The sequence below is a fragment of the Zootoca vivipara genome, chromosome 13, assembly GCF_963506605.1.
Source record: "Zootoca vivipara chromosome 13, rZooViv1.1, whole genome shotgun sequence".
NCBI classification, from domain to species: domain Eukaryota; kingdom Metazoa; phylum Chordata; class Lepidosauria; order Squamata; family Lacertidae; genus Zootoca; species Zootoca vivipara.
Genome location: NC_083288.1, coordinates 40,332,393 through 40,350,759, shown reverse-complemented (window position 1 = coordinate 40,350,759; position 18,367 = coordinate 40,332,393). Strand labels below are relative to the sequence as shown.

The following is an 18,367-nucleotide window of genomic DNA, read 5'->3' as shown; positions in this document are numbered from 1 at the left end:
AGCTTCCACCTAAACATTAGGAAGAACTTCCTGACGGTAAGAGCTGTTCGGCAGTGGAATTTGCTACCAAGGAGTGTGGTGGAGTCTCTTTCTTTGGAGGTCTTTAAGCAGAGGCTTGACAGGCATATGTCAAGAATGCTTTGATGGTGTTTCCTGCTTGGCAGGGGGTCGGACTGGATGGCCCTTGTGGTCTCTTCCAACTCTATGATTCTATGAGTTTCCAGGATTCTTAAGCTAGAACTATTTAAAGTGGTATGGTACCACTTTAAATGTATTGTGCAGATGGGGCATAAGTCACAACCGCAATCACAGTGGATTAGTGGTGAATTTATACTTCACCCTCTCTAAATCATTCCATGTTATTAGCTGTTCTGCAACGCTTCCTCCATGTGACATTATTGCCATCTGGAGAGACACTCTTGCATTATAGTAGGACACACACAACACCCCAAAACATTTGTGGTATGAAGAAATATAATATTTTAAACTAAGCAGTAGGACCGGCCCAAAACCTGCAGGCACAAATGGTATTAAAAGCGTGGTCATGCATAACCAACAACATATTGAGCACAAATCATGACAATCACTCAATTAAAAACAACATCTGGAAGGGAGCTCAGACTGCATACTGAGCAATTCACTTTCTTGGCAGACATGTATTTGTGAAAGACAGCAGTTAGAAGGGACAGAAGGAGAGACAGAGAGTTGAAGGTATTTTATTGCTGGAACTGAGATGGCAGCCTTCCTACAGCTGCCCTAGGTGTACTCTGGAGACCAGCATTCTGCTGAAGATGCCTTTCTTCCTATAAGCTTGGCTCATATATTGAAGCAAAAATACTGTGGCATCCTAAGTCTCCAGTGCTCTCTCATCCAAAGGATGCTGTGGCAAGAGATGTTACAGATGGAACTACCCAGTGCCTTTTTTCTTTTAAAAAAATGTTTAGGGGTACACTTATTTTGACTCAAGAAAATCACCATATTTTTGGTTCAATTTGGGGGAAATAATTACAGTAAATGGACAAAAGCACAAAGATTCACAAAATGTTTAGGGGTATGCATCCCCCTGAGTCCCCCCAGAAAAAAAGCATTTGATCTACCCAGGGAAATTTGCAGTCATCTTGCACAAAAAGGGAAATGCAGTTGGGGTGCCATTTGCAAAACACGAGTGAATATGCCCTATCTCAGGCACGTCCAACAGGTAGATCGTGATCTACTGGTAGATCACTGGAGGTCTGCGGTAGATCACTGGTAGATCAGTGGCTCCCCCCTAAGAAGCTGAACAACTCTGGCTCCCCTAAAAAAGCTCAACGTTTTGGCCCTTCACCCCCCTCCAAAAAAATGGGCCTTCCCTCCTCCCTAAAAGAAGTTCAACAATTTGACCTGAACCCCACATAACAGGGCTTTACTACCTAAAAAAAAAGCTCAAAAACTTTGACCTGAACCCCCAAAGGGGGGATAGATCATTTCCAGTCTTTAACTCTGTGAATAGATTGCAGTCTCTTGGGAGTTGGCCACCCCTGCTCTATCTGATCCCCGGACCAACTATCATAACACACTTGTATCTCCACATGCCTCAAAACAGGATTTCAGTCCTAAGACACTTTTACATAGAGCAAAAGTTTATTTATTAAGTACTTAGAATACACTGTGGCTTAAAATCCCAGTTCATGGAATCCCTCAGCAGCTGCTGGGGCCCAAGAACCCCAACAACTGGTTAAGTTTCCTAGAAGAGGCCACTGGAAGGCAAATTGCCTGGGATGATACACACCCAGAGCCAAGCTTGCCTGTTCTGGTCCTTTCCTAATGCCAGTGTGTTTGGTTATTGCCTCAACCCACACATCTCTACACAAAGAGCAGATGCCATGCATCTATACTGCCTTTGCTAAGGCTTCTACTGTATGTGCTTCCTTGCTAAGAGATGGGTTGGGTATTGGGGTTCGAATCCCAAGTTCATGAAGTCTGAGAAGTACCGTTTTAAAATCATGTTGCTCCTTAGAGGTGGCAGGCGCAGTTCGGGGGGAAGATGCCTTCTCCTCTGTGATCCCAATCCAGACTTTATTCTTGTGCCTCTTTCAAATGGACTTCGTGACAGTCCCCACTACCAACTGCATTGATAGCTGGGGGACGAACCTCTGTTCTAGTGCAGTCTTTGCATACAGTATATGGGTTTTCCCGTGTAGCTCTTTAAACATAGCAGCAATCTCCAGGGGCTTACCCTTTTCTGCGGATGAATAAATAAGAAACACTGCTGTTTTCACTGAATTAGATTCTCTAGGAATGCCTTGTAGATCCAGCTGTTCTTGTCTGCTTCTTCTCGAGTTGCTTATGGTCTTATAGCTGTGGCATGTTGTGGGCTGGGTGTTTGGGGGTTTATTTTGGGGTTTTGGCTTTTAATTATTATTTTATTGTTGGTTACAGGTAGGTAGCCGTGTTGGTCTTATTGTTGTTGCACTGTGTGCACTTTAATTGCCTTAGGAGGAGTTTCCCCTTTAAAATAAATACAAAAATATTATCTGTACGATAATATTTCCGCTTATGATATGTCCAGGGCATTGTCCTTGCAGAAGCAGGCATTAGTTGAGAAAGGAAAAACAGAACAGGAGATGTTCTTTTTCCTCTACCATAGTGGAAGGTGGCATATTTTTAAGGGGGTTGCATTTTTCCCTGAATTGTACAGCCCAGGGCAAAAATAGGGGAACAACCTCCCTTTGAACCTAGAACTCGCAAAAGTGTAAAGGTGGGCCATGGTAGAAGCATCACAGAAAGACACCAGGCCCCCATTATAGTCCAGATAAACCCCAACTCTCTTGGGGAAGGATGTGGGGCACAGTCTTTGAGGGGGGTCGTCCTTGGCCATTAGCTCCACACCATTTCGCAGCCGGATTACCCAGTATCCACTACCAGGGGAGGCAGCGATTTTCCCTTTGCGGTTGATAGAAACGCTAACCAGGCCTAAGGTCCAAGAGAGCTTGCTGCCAACTTCCACTTCCCAATAGTGCTTCCCCGAGGAGAAACTCTGGCAACCCAACACGGCTACACAGTAGTTGAACCGCATGGGAGTGTCCAGGACTTCCTGCCGCAGGTGACCGTCCCGGACACAAGTGTAGTCATCTGATAGGACAAGACACGGATGTGCTGTTTCAGGGTCCAGGGTTATCCGGGGGAAGTCTGCAAAATGGCCGGGGGGGGGGAGAGAGAGAGAGGAAGAGAGCAAATTTTAAAATCAAGTTGTCCTTGCATTTCATAGCAGCCTGATGATGATGATGATGATGATGATGATGATATTGATTTTATAAACATCTTTATTGAAAGTTCAAAAAGTCTATATGTGCACTAAACATTATGAGACATTAATAAAAGAGAAAAAGAAAGAAAAAGAGAAGCAGAACCTGCGTAGAAAGGAAAGGGGGAGGGGGGAACCCAAAACTGTCGTACCTTGGAAGTCGGACGGAATCAGTTCCGGAAGTCCATTCGACTTCCAAAACGTTTGAAAACCAAATCATGGCTTCTGATTGGCTGCAGGAAGTATTTGTACAGTATTTGTAAGAATGAATTCCAAATATCGTTGAATTTGTCCATTGCAAGACTGATACTGAAGAATTGGGAAAATAAAAATGCGGCTCCCTTCTATGATTGAAGACTTACACAAACTCACAACTGATTATTATTATTATTCCTATAATTTATTAAGTTCCCAGGGTAAAGGTAAAGGTACCCCTGACCGTTAGGTCCAGTCACAGATGACTCTGGGGTTGCAGCGCTCATCTCGTATTATTGGCCGAGGGAGCTGGCGTACAGCTTCCGGGTCATGTGGCCAGCATGACAAAGCCGCTTCTGGTGAACCAGAGCAGCACACGGAAACGCCGTTTACCTTCCTGCCGGAGTGGTACCTATTTATCTATTTGCACTTGACGTGCTTTCGAAATGCTAGGTTGGCAGGAGCTGGGACCGAACAATGGGAGCTCACCCCGTCACAGGGATTTGAACCGCTGACCTTCTGATCGGCAAGTCCTAGGCTCTGTGGTTTAGACCACAGCGCCACCCGCGTCCCTAAGTTCCCAGGGTAGGTTACAGCAGTTAAAATACAAAAGTAAAAACAGTTTGAAACAACTTAAAGCCACAGGAATGGGCGGGGGCGCTAATAATATATGGGGTGCAGCTTCAGCATTCTCTGAAAGTTGTGTAATGAAGGTGCCAGCCGCAATTGTGGGGAGGGACTTCCACAATTTATGAGCTGCACCAGAGTATGGCAGTTCCTTGGCCACCACCCCACTGAGTCTGAGGGCAGTGGGACAACTCAGAGGGCCCCTTCTGCTAATCTTACCCCTCATATGATCTGTAGGGAAGGAGACAGTCTTTCGAGTTTGGGGGATGGTTCCACATTCCTACCATCTGAATCATAGTTAGGGAACCTGTGACCTCCTAAGTGCTGTTGCCTCCCTCAGCACCAGCCAGCATGAACAAGGGTCAGTGTTAGGTAGATCTGCTCTGAAGTAAGAGTTATTCAGGGACAACGAGGATCCTCTGGTACTGTAGCTTTATGTATAAGGAAGGTTTAAACTTAATAGTCTGAGATGACAAGAGTCATAGTCAGGCAACACCATGGGGGTTCCCCATCCTTGGTTCTAAATACTAGACATTTTGTGAGCCAGCACTAATACAAATGACACACCCAGAATCGCCAGATTCAATGAGTTAAGAACTCAACATACATTCCCTGTGAGCATAACAAGGGGGGCCTGCCCCCCTCAATCAAGTAAATACACAAAAATACTCAACTAAAGGTAGAAATAATCACTGGAAAAGAGGAGGAATTCGAGAAGGAAGTGCTGAAAGGGTTTTCAGCAAATCCAAGAAAGCTTATTTTGTTCTTTGAAATTTTGCAAAACGTACTCGATAACTCCCTGGTGTTCATTTTTTTTATCCCACTTCCTATTTTTCAAGTGACTGAAGATTTTGACAGATTTATCCGAGCACTTGGGGGCTCAAAGGAAAGTAATTTAAAACATCTGTTGTTGAGACATTTCATTCCAAATCTGCTAGACGGAGCCAGACAGGGGATGGTGACAGGTGGGTGTCCTGCTCCTGGCCTTAACATAAATCTCAAATCCATTACTCATGATCTGAACTTGACTCATCTTTTTCCTCTGCCATTCTGTTAGGTCATCCCTGAGCCTTATTAGCTCCTGGCCTGATCTATTAATTGGCTTGGTATACACAGCTCTTCCTAGGTCAGGTCATCGCCTAATCATGAAGGTCCTGTTGAATGCAGATTCCTTCATTATCTGTTTTCTCCACATCTACACCTAGGTGTCCTTTCACTGCTCCCTGACTCACTGCAAGGAGCACTCTTAGTCATTCCCTCTCACCTTCTGCATCACCCACAGAATCCCCAGCCAAGCTGAGTGAGCCCACAGATGCCAACCGCTACAGGTGGGTTGAACAGTAAATGCATAGGTACTCAAGATCTCTTAACTGTTAAGCAGAACCAATCTGTGCCAATCTCTTGCTTAGAACACAAGGTGAGTGCCTTGCAAGATCAAAAAGCCCACCTAGTCCAGCACATTTGCAAGAATCCTTTGGGAAGTGATCAGTGGTAGGGCAGAGGTTTTGTGTGCAAAAAATAAATAAATACCACGTTCAATTCCTGGCATACTCAAATACAAAGGGAAAGAAAAATCCCTGCCTGAATGCTGCCCGTCAGTGTAGACCTGGGGTGAGAAACCTGGGGCTCTCCTTCCAGATGTTGTTGTTGTTATTTAGTCGTTTAGTCGTGTCCGACTCTTCGTGACCCCATGAACCATAGCACGCCAGGCACTCCTGTCTTCCACTGCCTCCCGCAGTTTGGTCAAACTCATGTTCGTAGCTTCGAGAACACTGTCCAACCATCTCGTCCTCTGTCGTCCCCTTCTCCTAGTGCCCTCAATCTTTCCCAACATCAGGGTCTTTTCCAAGGATTCTTCTCTTCTCATGAGGTGGCCAAAGTATTGGAGCCTCAGCTTCACGATCTGTCCTTCCAGTGAGCACTCAGGGCTGCTTTCCTTCAGAATGGATAGGTTTGATCTTCTTGCAGTCCATGGGACTCTCAAGAGTCTCCTCCAGCACCATAATTCAAAAGCATCAATTCTTCGGTGATCAGCCTTCTTTATGGTCCAGCTCTCACTTCCATACATCACTACTGGGAAAACCATAGCTTTAACTATACGGACCTTTGTCGGCAAGGTGATGTCTCTGCTTTTTAATATGCTGTCTAGGTTTGTCATTGCTTTTCCCCCAAGAAGCAGGCGTCTTTTAATTTCGTGACTGCTGTCACCATCTGCAGTGATCAAGGAGCCCAAGAAAGTAAAACCTCTTCCAGATGTTGCTGAACTACAACTCCCCAGCCCCAGTAAGCATGACCGGGGCTCAGGGGTGGCGAGAGCTGTAGTTTGGCAATGGGAGGTGGGCCACAGGTTCCCCTCCCCTGGCATTGCACAATACTGAGCTAGACTGACCCATGGTAAAAAGGAGCTTCCTGTTTTCACTAATGTCAGGAACCAGCAGCAGCCAGGTGTCCCGCACTAGGAAATTGCTAGCAATCCACTGCTGGGAGAGTCTGCCTCCCTCTAGGCGAACTAATGCCAGTGTACTGGAAGAAGCAAAGATCGCCAGTGTCAAAGCAATGATTCTTCAACATCAACTTCGTTGGACTGGTCATGTTGTGTGGATGCCTGATTATCGTCTTCCAAAGCAACTACTCTATTCCAAACTGAAAAATGGAAAGCGTAATTCTGGTGGTCAACAAAAGAGGTTCAAATACTCTCAAGGCAAATCTTTAAAAATGTAGTATAAACACCGACGACTGGGAAACACTGGCCTGCGAGTGCTCCAGTTAGAGAACAGCCTTTACCAAAGAGGTCATGGGCTCTGAAGATGCTCAAACTCAGGATGAAAGGGAGAAAAATGCTAAGAGGAAGACATGCTTGGCAAAACCCTCACCATGGTCAACTCCCGCCCAGAAACCAATGTCCCCACTGTGGAAGGACATGTGGATCCAGAATTGGCCTCCACAGTCACTTATGGACCCACTGTTAAGACTGTGTTCATGGAAGACAATCTTACTTGGCTACAAGTGAAGAAGAAGAAGAAGAAGAAGAAGAAGAAGAAGAAGAAGAAGAAGAAGAAGAAGAAGAAGAAGAAGAAGAAGAAGAAGAAGAAGAAAGTCCCAGTGGAGAAGGAATACAATCAGCCTGAGACAAGATTTGTTCATGCATTGCACTCAGAAAAGGCAACAAAGACATTTTTTTGTGTTTCTCCCAAACATCACCTTTACCTATGCCGAGTGCAGATTTCATTTCCCTCCAAGCGGCACACTGTAGAGGCCCCTTGAACTGCCCAAGGGTCTGCAGCATGGGGGGCAGGAGAGGAAACGTTGGTGTGGCTTGTTGTTGCTTCAACCTTAGCCAGGTGGGAGGGAAAACAATCACACACATACAAGTATATGTTAATAACTGAAATAAAAATAGGGGGGGGGTTCTTTATGAATGAGAAATTACTCTTTTCTTTTTGGTTCACTCACCTGTTCAGGAGAGAATGTATTCCCTGTGCATGGGACATGGGACAAAGGGGAAACATATGTTTAGAAAAATACCAGGGAGATTTGAAATTTTAATAATTTCGACCTAGTAGAGCCGGAAGTTCCTAGTTTTGCTGTTTTATGCAAGGAGCAACAAACTGCCTGCTTAAACACCCTCCCTCATCTTGCAATCATAGTATCATAGAATCCCCACCAACTTCAGCAGCAGCACCAGTGGCCTTGTTCCAAGTTATTTGGCAATAAATCTGTGCCTCTATTTAAGAATGGCCATGCTGGATCTGGCCAAAGGTCCATCGAGTCCCGCATCCTGATTCTATGGTAGCTACCCAGATGCAAGCCGGGTCTGAGAGCAACAATGTTGTTCTTTTGGCTGCCAAGGACTTGACGTGATTGAAGAAAGTGTCCTTTCTTCCCCTTCCATTTCCACCCCCACACACCCACACACACACACACACCAGAGTTAAATGCATCAATTTGTGCAAAAACCAGGATGCCGGGGAGAAGGCTCAGCTAGAACCCTTCTCCCTGACATCTATTTTATGTGAAAGGAATTGGTTTGGAGAATCAAGCAGACCTATGACACACTCATACGGTACACACCAAAATAAAAACAAGAAGGTGTTTCATGCTAGGTCAGACTATGGGACCACCTAGCTCGGTAGACAGGAGATTTCCCCAGACATAGCTGGAGATGTCAGGGACTGGACTATGGAAACCAAGCACTATCCCTGAGGCCCAGTCCTTCCCTCAAGTAGTATGGCCTAGTAGGTACAGGTTTGGCGCCTTAGTGAAAACTAGGCTTTGGTTCTGTTATAATAATTTTAAGGTCTCAAATATAGAATAAATATTCATAAATGCACACCTATCTAAATATATGAACCATGTGTCTGAAATAGTACGGGAGAGCAATCCTGAAGTCATTCTGACTCTCCCAATGACCTCGAATATTCCTCTGCAGTAAGGGAGGCAATTGGGGAAAGCCTTCCCATTGTCTTTTTCCTTGCAAATCCTGTCTTAAGGGTGTATTTGTGTATGAATAGGGTGAGCCTGTGACCTGGATTCAGGAGCTAAAGCATTAACCATCACAAAAGAATGACCAGACTGCCCAGGTAATGCAATCAGTGACCATTATCAGGTATCCTGGCAGGCAGGATTTCTGCTGCAGACCGCCTCCTTCTGTGATGTATGTATGATGTTTTGGGGGGTGGTCTTGGGCTACAGGGTGGGCAGTTTCAAAAGTCTATATAAGGGCTTGCGCACCATTGTTCAGGGTTCTCCTCCCTCCTGCGTGTGGCGAGTGAGGACCCTGTTGCAACAGTTCATTGAAGAAAGATTGAGCTTACTAGCAGCTTTGCTTCTTAATATACTCTGGTTGGCCTCTGTTTTCTCCTACCGATAGGGAACCCACTTAAGGACTCTATACGGGCTCTGGAATACCCCATAAGGGAAAGGGAGCAGTTTTCCTTATAACGGTTCCAGCTGTAGAATCTCCATGGGAGCCCGTTTTTCCCTTACCGCTAGGAAGCTTGCAGAGTCTTGTAGCTGCAGGTGGCCCTCGGCTTCCAACAGCAGCTCCTGGCCCAGCTGGCAAGACTCCTTCAACTCTCTCAATCTCTCCTCCATCTCCCGAAGAACATGTGCCCCTTCCTCCTCCAGCCTTGCCTTGCATGCTTTCTCGTGAGCATAGAGGAAGCGATGCAGGTGCTTGTATTCGGTGGAGATGTGGTCATCCAGGCTCAGCAAAACTGCCTAGCAACCAGAGAGAGAGATCTAAGCATGTTTCCCTCCGGAGATGTATAAGCTTATTTCCCTCATCAAGTTTCTCACCACCCCAGTCTTCTTCACCTGATGGTTCTGGAGCTTCTCTTCTTCCTCCCTCGTAAGCAGGAGAAGTTTGGTCAGGTTAGATTCCATCCGCGAAATAGCCAAAGAGAGCTCCTCCTGTTCAATATGGTGAGTGGAAGTTAAAAATAGCCTCCTCCTCCTCTCTCTGCCATACACACACACACACACCACAAAGTAAATGCACATTTAACAGTGACCTAACCATTCCCACACCAGGAAAAATGCTTGCCATGAATTTGACTGTCTCCAATCGCATGGACCTATTCCAATGGTTCTGTGTGATATAAACTCCAATGAGCAATTAAGGTCTTCACAAAAGGGCTGGGTGTCCGTTGATGGCTCCTGCTTTTGGAACGCAACATACCGTATATCCCTTGGCAACTGGGAGGGTATTTTTGCCATTTGAATTTAGGTAGACAAGAAGAACTATTCACTGGCCGAATAAAAAGCCACCCTTTTAAGGGTATCTGATGCAGAAATAGGAAGTGGATTGCCTACTGTGAGGGACAGGGGATATCGCGAAGTCCCTCCCCTCCTAAGTTCAAGCCAATCCCCGAGCACAGGGGGAAGCAGAGAGAGTTCCGATTCCAGTGGGGAAGCAGGAAGTCGTGTCCGAGGCTCAGGCAAGGTAGAGGAGCCAGGGTCCCAGGTGGGACAGGAAGGGGCGAATAAGGGCGGGAGACCCATCCCCCCAACTCCGGAATTACGCAGAAAGAGGAGGGGAAAGAGGATGGGTCTGCCAAAGCTTTTGTGTTGGAGAAAGACGCGCCAAAAGCCATTAGGAGGTTCTGAAACCGACTGACAACATCACTCCGTGTAAATAGCAATGACTTGAGCACTGTAAATACGCAGCACCAATAAAAGAATAAAATGCAGAGCTGCGTAGCGTCGTTACTCTGAAGTAGTCCACTCCGGCCACTGTGACAGCAACCTCCTAATCCTTTTTGGGCTACTTTGGAGTTGCCGGGATGAGCGTGTCAGAGGCGGAGAAATGGCGGCAGATCGCGGAGCAAGCCCAGCAAGAACTGCAGCAGCTGTCGCTGCAGGCGCAGGGGGAATTGAAGGCAGCTAAAGAGGAGACTAAGAAGGTCCAGGACGACCGGCTACAACTTGCGGAACAGGTGAGAGCGCTTCAGGAAAAAGAGCAGCAATTAAGGGCGGTGGCGGTAGACCTCCAAAACAAGCTGGATGCAGAGAAAAACAAGGCGGGAGGGGCACCCCAAGTCCAAGTGCTGCCAGGAAGGAGAGCCGGGACCCTAGTAAGCAAGTTCAATGGAGACCCGAGGGAATTTCAGGGCTTTGAGACTGAGATTGTGTATGCTCTTGAGCTGCACCACGATGAGTTCCCTGATGATGAGCACAGGGTAGCGTTTATTGTGGAGCACCTTACCGGGGCAGCCAGGGAGTGGCTAAGACCGTTAATTGCAACAAGGAATCCTTGCATGAAGAATGTCAAACTATTTCTAGAAGGTTTGAAAACGATGTATTCGTCCGATAGTCATATGGATCAGACTAAGGAGGAACTTCATAATTTACGCCAAGGAAATATGACAGTTCGCGCGTATTGGGCGAAATTCACCATGCTGGTGCACAGATTGGGGTGGGAACTTGAGTCCCCCCCAATGCAAGCGGCGTTCTACTTGGGGTTGCATGAGGAGGTGAAGGATGAGCTCTCGAGAGGTCCAAAGCCCAGTAATATGGATCAGCTGAGCAAAGCGGCTCTGGCGGTGGGGGTGAGACAGGAATCCCGGTGGAGCGACAAGCAAGCAACGCGCGCAAAGCGGGCTTGGTTCCCACGGTTGCAGGAGAAGCCACTCCCCCAACAACCCTTTCAAGCCACGCCTGGGGCCAGTCAGGACCAGGAACCCATGCAGATTGATAGCGCGCGCGCGGGGGCTTTTCAAACCCCAGCGGCGCCAAGACGCAAGGAGGGAAGGGGTGGGAATTGCTTTCTCTGCAACTCCCCCCAGCATCTCGTCAGAGACTGCCCACATCGCAGGGAGTGGCAAGGAAAGGCGGGAACGGTTGTGCCCTCCCCCACTGACGCAGCACCACAGCAGGGAAACGGGAAAGCCTGGCTGCAGGAGACAAGGGGCGGCAGCCAGGCACAGTCAGCAGACAACAGCCCCAGCCCACCCACCCGCACAGAGAGGAGCAGAGCCAGCCCACCCCTCCCAGAGCAGGAGTGGTTCTAGAAGTGACGCTCACGCTTCCAAATGGCTATCCCCTGACAGTCCTCGCCCTAATTGACAGTGGGGCGTCAGCGAACTTCTTCTCGAGAAACTTTGCAGAAGAGCACCAGATCCAGCTTCTGCAGCTGGATTTTCCTCTGCACGTGGCAACCATTGACGGCAGAGAGCTGCTGGGAGGGGCCATCACGCATCAAACCCCCCCCATGAGAATGACGGTTGGAAGGCACTCAGAGACACTGGCATTCAACGTCACCACCATCTCAGACCCCCCCATCGTTTTGGGCATGAGCTGGCTGGCGCGCCATGACCCCTCCATAAGTTGGCACCAGAGATGCATCACTTTTGGATCGGACTTTTGCCTGGAACATTGCATGCAGCACCAACCAGGGGAGGGGCCTCCGATAGCCACGGTGGCCACCATGCACGTCAAAGGGGGTGAAGCGATACCCAAGCCGTACTGGGACCTGCAGGAGGTCTTCAGCGAAGCGGAGTCCGACCACCTACCCCCACACAGGCCTTTTGACTGCCAGATCAACCTGGTGCCAGGGGCAACGATACCCCCAGCCAAGCTGTACGCCATGTCAGATCAGGAACTGGAGGATCTGCGTGCTTTCATCGACAAGAACCTCAAGCGGGGGTTCATCAGAGAAAGCAAGGCAGCAGGGGGCAGCCCGGTCTTCTGGGTGGACAAGAAAGACACGCAACAGCGCCGTCTTGTGGTGGATTTTAGACGGCTGAATTCAGTGACAGAGCCAGTGGCTTTCCCCATGCCCAGAGTGGATGATCTCCTGACAGCGGCACGCAGGGGCAAGATTTTCACCAAGCTAGACCTGAGGGGGGCGTACAACTTGATCAGGATCCGGGAAGGCGATGAATGGAAGACCACGATGTTCACGCCTCTGGGCTCTTTTGAATATCTGGTGATGCCCTTCGGGTTGCAAGGGGGCTCAGCATGCTTCCAGGCCTTCATGCACCACGTCCTGGGGTCCCTCCTCTTCAGGAAATGCTTGGTCTTCCTGGATGACATCCTTATTTACTCCAACGACCCAGTGCAGCACGTGAAAGATGTCAGGGAGGTGTTGCAGCGCCTGAAGGAGAACCACCTGTATGTGAAGCTGGAGAAGTGCAAGTTTCACACCAAGGAGGTGGACTTCCTGGGCTACAAGCTGTCAGACAAGGGGCTGGCGATGGACAAGGACAAGGTGCAGGCCATCCTGGACTGGCACAGCCCCAGGACTCGCAAAGATGCCCAACGCCTACTAGGCTTCGCCAACTTCTACAGGAAGTTCATCAAGAACTTCTCTCGCGTTACGGCTCCCATCACTGACTGCCTGAGAGGCAAGCAGAAGTTCAGGTGGACACCAGAGGCGCAAGCAGCGTTCGAAAGCCTCAAGAGGGTGTTCGCCTCAGACCAGAACCTGTTCCACGTGGTTCAGGACGCGCCCCTACGCGTGGAGACAGATGCTTCTGATAAAGCTGTGGGCGCCATTTTGTTGCAACTGGACGCCAACCGAGAGTGGAGACCCTGTGCCTTCTTCTCCAGGAAATTGACTCAGCCAGAGCGAAACTACACAGTGTTTGATCGGGAACTTCTGGCGATCCACGCTGCGTTCCAGCACTGGAGACACTTCCTGGTGGGCGCCAAGCACCCCATCCAGGTGTGCACAGACCACAAGAACCTGGAGTTCTGGAGAACTGCCAGGGTGCTCAACCAGCGGCAGATACGGTGGGCAGAGTTCTTCTCGAACTTCAACTTCTCCATACACTACATCCCGGGAGAGCAGAATGTCAGGGCGGATGCCCTCTCCCGCAAGCCAGAATACATGGAGGAGGAGGCGCCACCGGCACCCAGGCACATTTTCCCCCCGTCAGCATGGTCCTGCGGAGCAGCAGTGGTGAGCGAGGCAGAACTCACAGCACTGACGGCAGCGGATGAATTTGCCAACCGCATCTGCAGAGAACTGAGAAGGGGGGGGGAGCAGGCAAAAGACTTTGCAGAACGCAGGGGGCTGCTTTTCTACAAGGGTGCACTGTACCTGCCCACCACCCAGCTTAGACGTACGGTCCTCAAGCAGATGCACGACAACCCAACGGCGGGTCATTTTGGGAGGGACAAAACCACTCACCTAGTCATGAGACACTTCTGGTGGCCAGGGGTGCGGGAAGATGTTCGAGACTATGTACGGGGCTGTGACACCTGCCAGCGGGCAAAGGTGGTCAGAGCAGCGCCACCGGGATTGCTGGAGCCCTTAGCCACGCCACACAGGCCGTGGGAAGTGGTGTCCATGGACTTCATCACAGATCTGCCTTCTTCCAGGGGCAAGACCGCAGTGTTGGTGGTGGTGGACCTCATGTCCAAAATGTGCCACTTTATACCGTGTGCCAGGGCGGTCTCGGCAGAAGAGACAGCCAAACTGTTTGTGGATCACGTATTCAGACTGCATGGATTACCCTTAAGGGTTATTTCGGATCGTGGCCGCCAATTTGTTTCCAGGTTCTGGCGGCGGCTCATGAACCTCCTGCAGGTGGAGGTCAGCTTGTCGACGGCTAGACACCCGCAGACCAATGGACAGGCGGAGAGGGTCAACGCCATTCTGCAGCAGTACCTGAGATGCTACGTCAGCCAGAGGCAAACGGACTGGGTGGATCGCCTGCCACTGGCAGAATTTGCCTACAACAATGCGGTGCACGTCTCCACAGGGGTGTCGCCCTTTAAGGCCAATTACGGGCGTGACCTCAGATCTTTCCCTGAGAGGGAGGGGGAGGAGGAGGAGGAGGGCCCACAGGCTGAGGATTGGGCAGAGGAACTGGAGACGGTGCACCAGCAGCTCAGAGAACACTTGGAGAGAGCCAAGGAAGCGTACAAGAGGGGGGCAGATCGCCACAGGCGACCGGGGGAGGTCATTAGGGTGGGGGACAAAGTTTGGTTGTCCTCGGAGGGCCTTCCCATCAGAGGGCGATGCAAAAAGCTGGCGCCCAGAAGGTTGGGCCCCTTCACGGTCACGCAACAGGTCAACCCGGTGGCATACAGGCTGGCACTGCCAGAGGACATGAGGGTGCACCCAGTGTTTCATAGATCGCTGCTGTCACCGTACAGGGAAAGCAGCAGGCTCCGAGACAGCGAACAAACCCCTGAGGGAGGGGGGGAGAGGGAAGGCAGGGAGCAACTCAATGAGGCCACAGCCATCCTGGATTCAAGGTGGGGGGTGGGGGGCCTGGAGTACCTCATGGCATGGGAGGATGCTCCACCGTCCCAGAATGAATGGGTCCCAGCCACTCAGATACAGGAGGAATTCCTGGTAGAAGAATTTCACGCCCTTTTTCCCCATAGACCCAAGCCCTGGCACATGGAAAGGGAGGGGGAGGGGGAGGAAGCACGGGAGAGCAGTTCACCATGGCGCTGGGAAGCGGAGTTTGAGGAACCAGAGGATGAGGTATGGGTGTCACCGAGATCCACCCAGTCAGAGGAAGGAGCAGATTGGCAGAACATTTTTACCCCCACCAGCTCTGACGCCACAGACTTTTTGGGATTCCCGTCCTCCCAGGCGGAAGGGGGGGGCTTGCAGGACTGGGGGGAGGTGTTCACACCAACGGGCTCGGAAAGCACTGAGTTCTTAGGCTTCCAGTCGTCACCGACACCTGGGGGGGACCTGGGGAGGGGTGAAGGAGAGCTTGGGAGGGGGGTGGATGTGAGGGACAGGGGATATCGCGAAGTCCCTCCCCTCCTAAGTTCAAGCCAATCCCCGAGCACAGGGGGAAGCAGAGAGAGTTCCGATTCCAGTGGGGAAGCAGGAAGTCGTGTCCGAGGCTCAGGCAAGGTAGAGGAGCCAGGGTCCCAGGTGGGACAGGAAGGGGCGAATAAGGGCGGGAGACCCATCCCCCCAACTCCGGAATTACGCAGAAAGAGGAGGGGAAAGAGGATGGGTCTGCCAAAGCTTTTGTGTTGGAGAAAGACGCGCCAAAAGCCATTAGGAGGTTCTGAAACCGACTGACAACATCACTCCGTGTAAATAGCAATGACTTGAGCACTGTAAATACGCAGCACCAATAAAAGAATAAAATGCAGAGCTGCGTAGCGTCGTTACTCTGAAGTAGTCCACTCCGGCCACTGTGACACCTACTAACCTGGAGGGGGGGGGGCTTGATTCCGCTCTGCTCTGCTTGTATGTTTGTAAGCGAACATCTCTTACAAAGGCAATAGAGAAGTCAATCTGTAACTAGATTCCTTGCATGGAATAACTGATATTATTTGTGTGGTTCTTCCCAGTATGCTGCCAATCGGGACACGTGTTGCTTGTCTGTTTTCTGTCTTATTTATTTGCTAAATTTATATAGCAAATGCGCAAGCGATCAAACATTTAAAAATAATTCCAATACAGGTCAAATGGGGGGGGGGGGAGAGAGGCAATAGGTTTCCAGTGCTGTCTTATCCAAAGGAAACTCAACCCTTGCTATAAAAGACTTGAACATTTCTCCATTCAAGGGAGCAGGGTATGGTTAACAAACCAGCTGCTGGGGTAATGTTAAATGCATGGGAAACCTCTAGAATGTCTTCATTATTTGCTAATAATAATGATAATAATAGCATTTGCATCCCAGATTTTCCTCCAAGGAGCTCAAGGTAACATACATGGCTCTCCCCGCTATCCACAACAGCGCTGTGAGGTAGGTTGGGTTGAGAGGCCATGACTAGGCAGTCTCCTGACTCCCAGTTCCCACCAATTGTGCTCTCACACACCCCATTCATCTCTATTACTAGCAATCTGGGAACAGGACACAGGGGAAGGTTAAGGGGTGATATGATAGCCATGTTCAAATATATTAAAGGATGCCATATAGAGGAGGGAGAAAGGTTGTTTTCTGCTGCTCCAGAGAAGCGGACATGGAGCAATGGATTCAAACTACAAGAAAGAAGATTCCACCTAAACATTAGGAAGAACTTCCTGACAGTAAGAGCTGTTCGGCAGCGGAATTTGCTACCAAGGAGTGGGGTGGAGTCTCCTTCTTTGGAGGTCTTTAAGCAGAGGCTTGACAGGCATATGTCAAGAATGCTTTGATGGCGTTTCCTGCTTGGCAGGGGATTGGACTGGATGGCCCTTGTGGTCTCTTCCAACTCTATGATTCTAGGGGGCTCTGCCTGGACTCTTTCCCCCGCAACTTATAGAGCTTTGTAGTCTCCTGGACAGAGGTCAGCATGCTGTTCTGGCGCAGCGCAGATTCTCTGCAGCTGGGCTCGGTGCGTCGACCCTCCTCGGCCTCCCCGGTCCTCATCCCACCGATTCGGTGAATCAAGGTCCCCAGGAGCTTGCATGGTGTGTACCTCCTCTCTGGGAACTGCTCCCGGCACTGAGGACAGATGAGCTTGCTGCCAGGGGCTCCCCACGCTGCCTCGATGCAGGCCTGACAGTAGAGGTGGCCGCAAGGGAGGGCAACCGGCTCCCAGAACCACTCCAGGCATACAGGACAGGAGAAATCCATCACAAGGTCCTCAAAGTGTGTGTAGGAAGCCATGGCGAAGGCAGGTCAATCCAAGGAGCTTCAAGAAACTTGGGTCCCAGCCCTCCACAATACTATAGCTGGGAAAAGGACCCAAAAGTCTGCTGTTCAGCCGTCTTTCCTGCTTGCCCCCCTCCCCCCACCAGCACCCAGATGTCTCTGCTAGAGTTAGGAGACAGCAATCCAGTGGTCCAAGCTGTCACTCTCTGCTGTCAAGTTGTGGAGCTTCTGGCTTGATCTAGACCCAGCCACTAGCCTGCGCTTGTCAGAAATCCAATGCTGAACTTTGCTCCCAAACGCCCAAGATTTGCGCTTATCGCTCACAGGGGCGTGGGTGCGGGAACACAGCTGCTCGCAACCCACCCTCTCTGCACATAACACTTTCACGAAAGCAATGTGGGCTCCCCTCCCCTTTAAAAACAAAACAAAACCTGGCTCTACTGCAGTGCCTCTGACAGCACTCTGGCATATTCATTGCACAGCTTTGCCTGAAAAGCTTCCTTTGCTACATTTCTGCACACAAGGGCCAGGCTGCTGCTGTGCAAACACTGCCAGCCCTATGCATTTCAGACCAAATGGACTCAGGAGACAAAGTGCATAGCTCTGCTATAGAGCTTCATCTGTTACTGGTAATCAGTCACCTGCTAGGATATGGAAGCACTTGATTAAACAATAAACGTCAGGCACACCCTGTATCCAAGATCAAGTGGAAGATTTTGGAAGATTTGAATTTTGCATGCTATCGCAATAATGGAGCGGCGAGGGGACTTCATGGGCCAACCTAACTGCCGCGAACACGCAACTTTTAATAAAAAGCCTATTTGCCAGGGTGCAGAAAGAAATGTCCTTAAATCATAGCTGTCAACCCTCCCGTTTTTCACAGGAAACCCCCTTATTTCAATCCGTTTCCCGCTGCTATCCCGGATTGTAGATATCCTGCAAATTTCCTGGGTTTCAAAGCAGCTCTTCTCCCTCCCTGCTGGCCAGCGAGGCTCCACTCGGGAGCACCCCCCCACACACCCCACGAGTGAGCAGCCAGCCGCCGCCCGGTAAAACACCTCACTCGGCGGCTGGCTGCTCACTCACTTGCCGAGTGCTGCCAGAAATCGCCTCTGTGCATGCCCAGGCATGCGCAGAACCGATTTCTGGTGCCGCTCTGCCCATGTCTGGGCACCGGAAATCGCTTCTGTGCATGCCCAGACATGCGCAGAAGCGATTTCCGGTGCCCAGACATGCGGACACAGGCAGCCCGCAGCAG

General features: G+C 50.0%; 1 protein-coding gene across 2 annotated transcripts; it reads right to left on the bottom strand.

Moving 5' to 3' along the window:
* Window positions 1–51: 51 nt before the first annotated feature.
* LOC118094144 (E3 ubiquitin-protein ligase TRIM69-like) lies at window positions 52–18,149 on the bottom strand. 2 transcript variants are annotated; one of them, XM_035134188.2, is made up of 6 exons: window positions 16,934–18,149; window positions 9,422–9,517; window positions 9,092–9,325; window positions 7,559–7,581; window positions 7,313–7,437; window positions 52–3,168 (listed from the first exon to the last, which is right to left on the bottom strand). In XM_035134188.2, exons 1-6 carry the CDS (start codon window positions 17,069–17,071, stop codon window positions 2,618–2,620), a joined length of 1,167 nt encoding a protein of 388 aa, XP_034990079.1. In that variant the 5' UTR covers window positions 17,072–18,149; the 3' UTR covers window positions 52–2,617. The 2 variants fall into 2 exon arrangements, with proteins under 2 accessions (XP_034990079.1, XP_060137766.1); XM_060281783.1 differs by lacking the exon at window positions 9,422–9,517.
* Window positions 18,150–18,367: the final 218 nt, after the last annotated feature.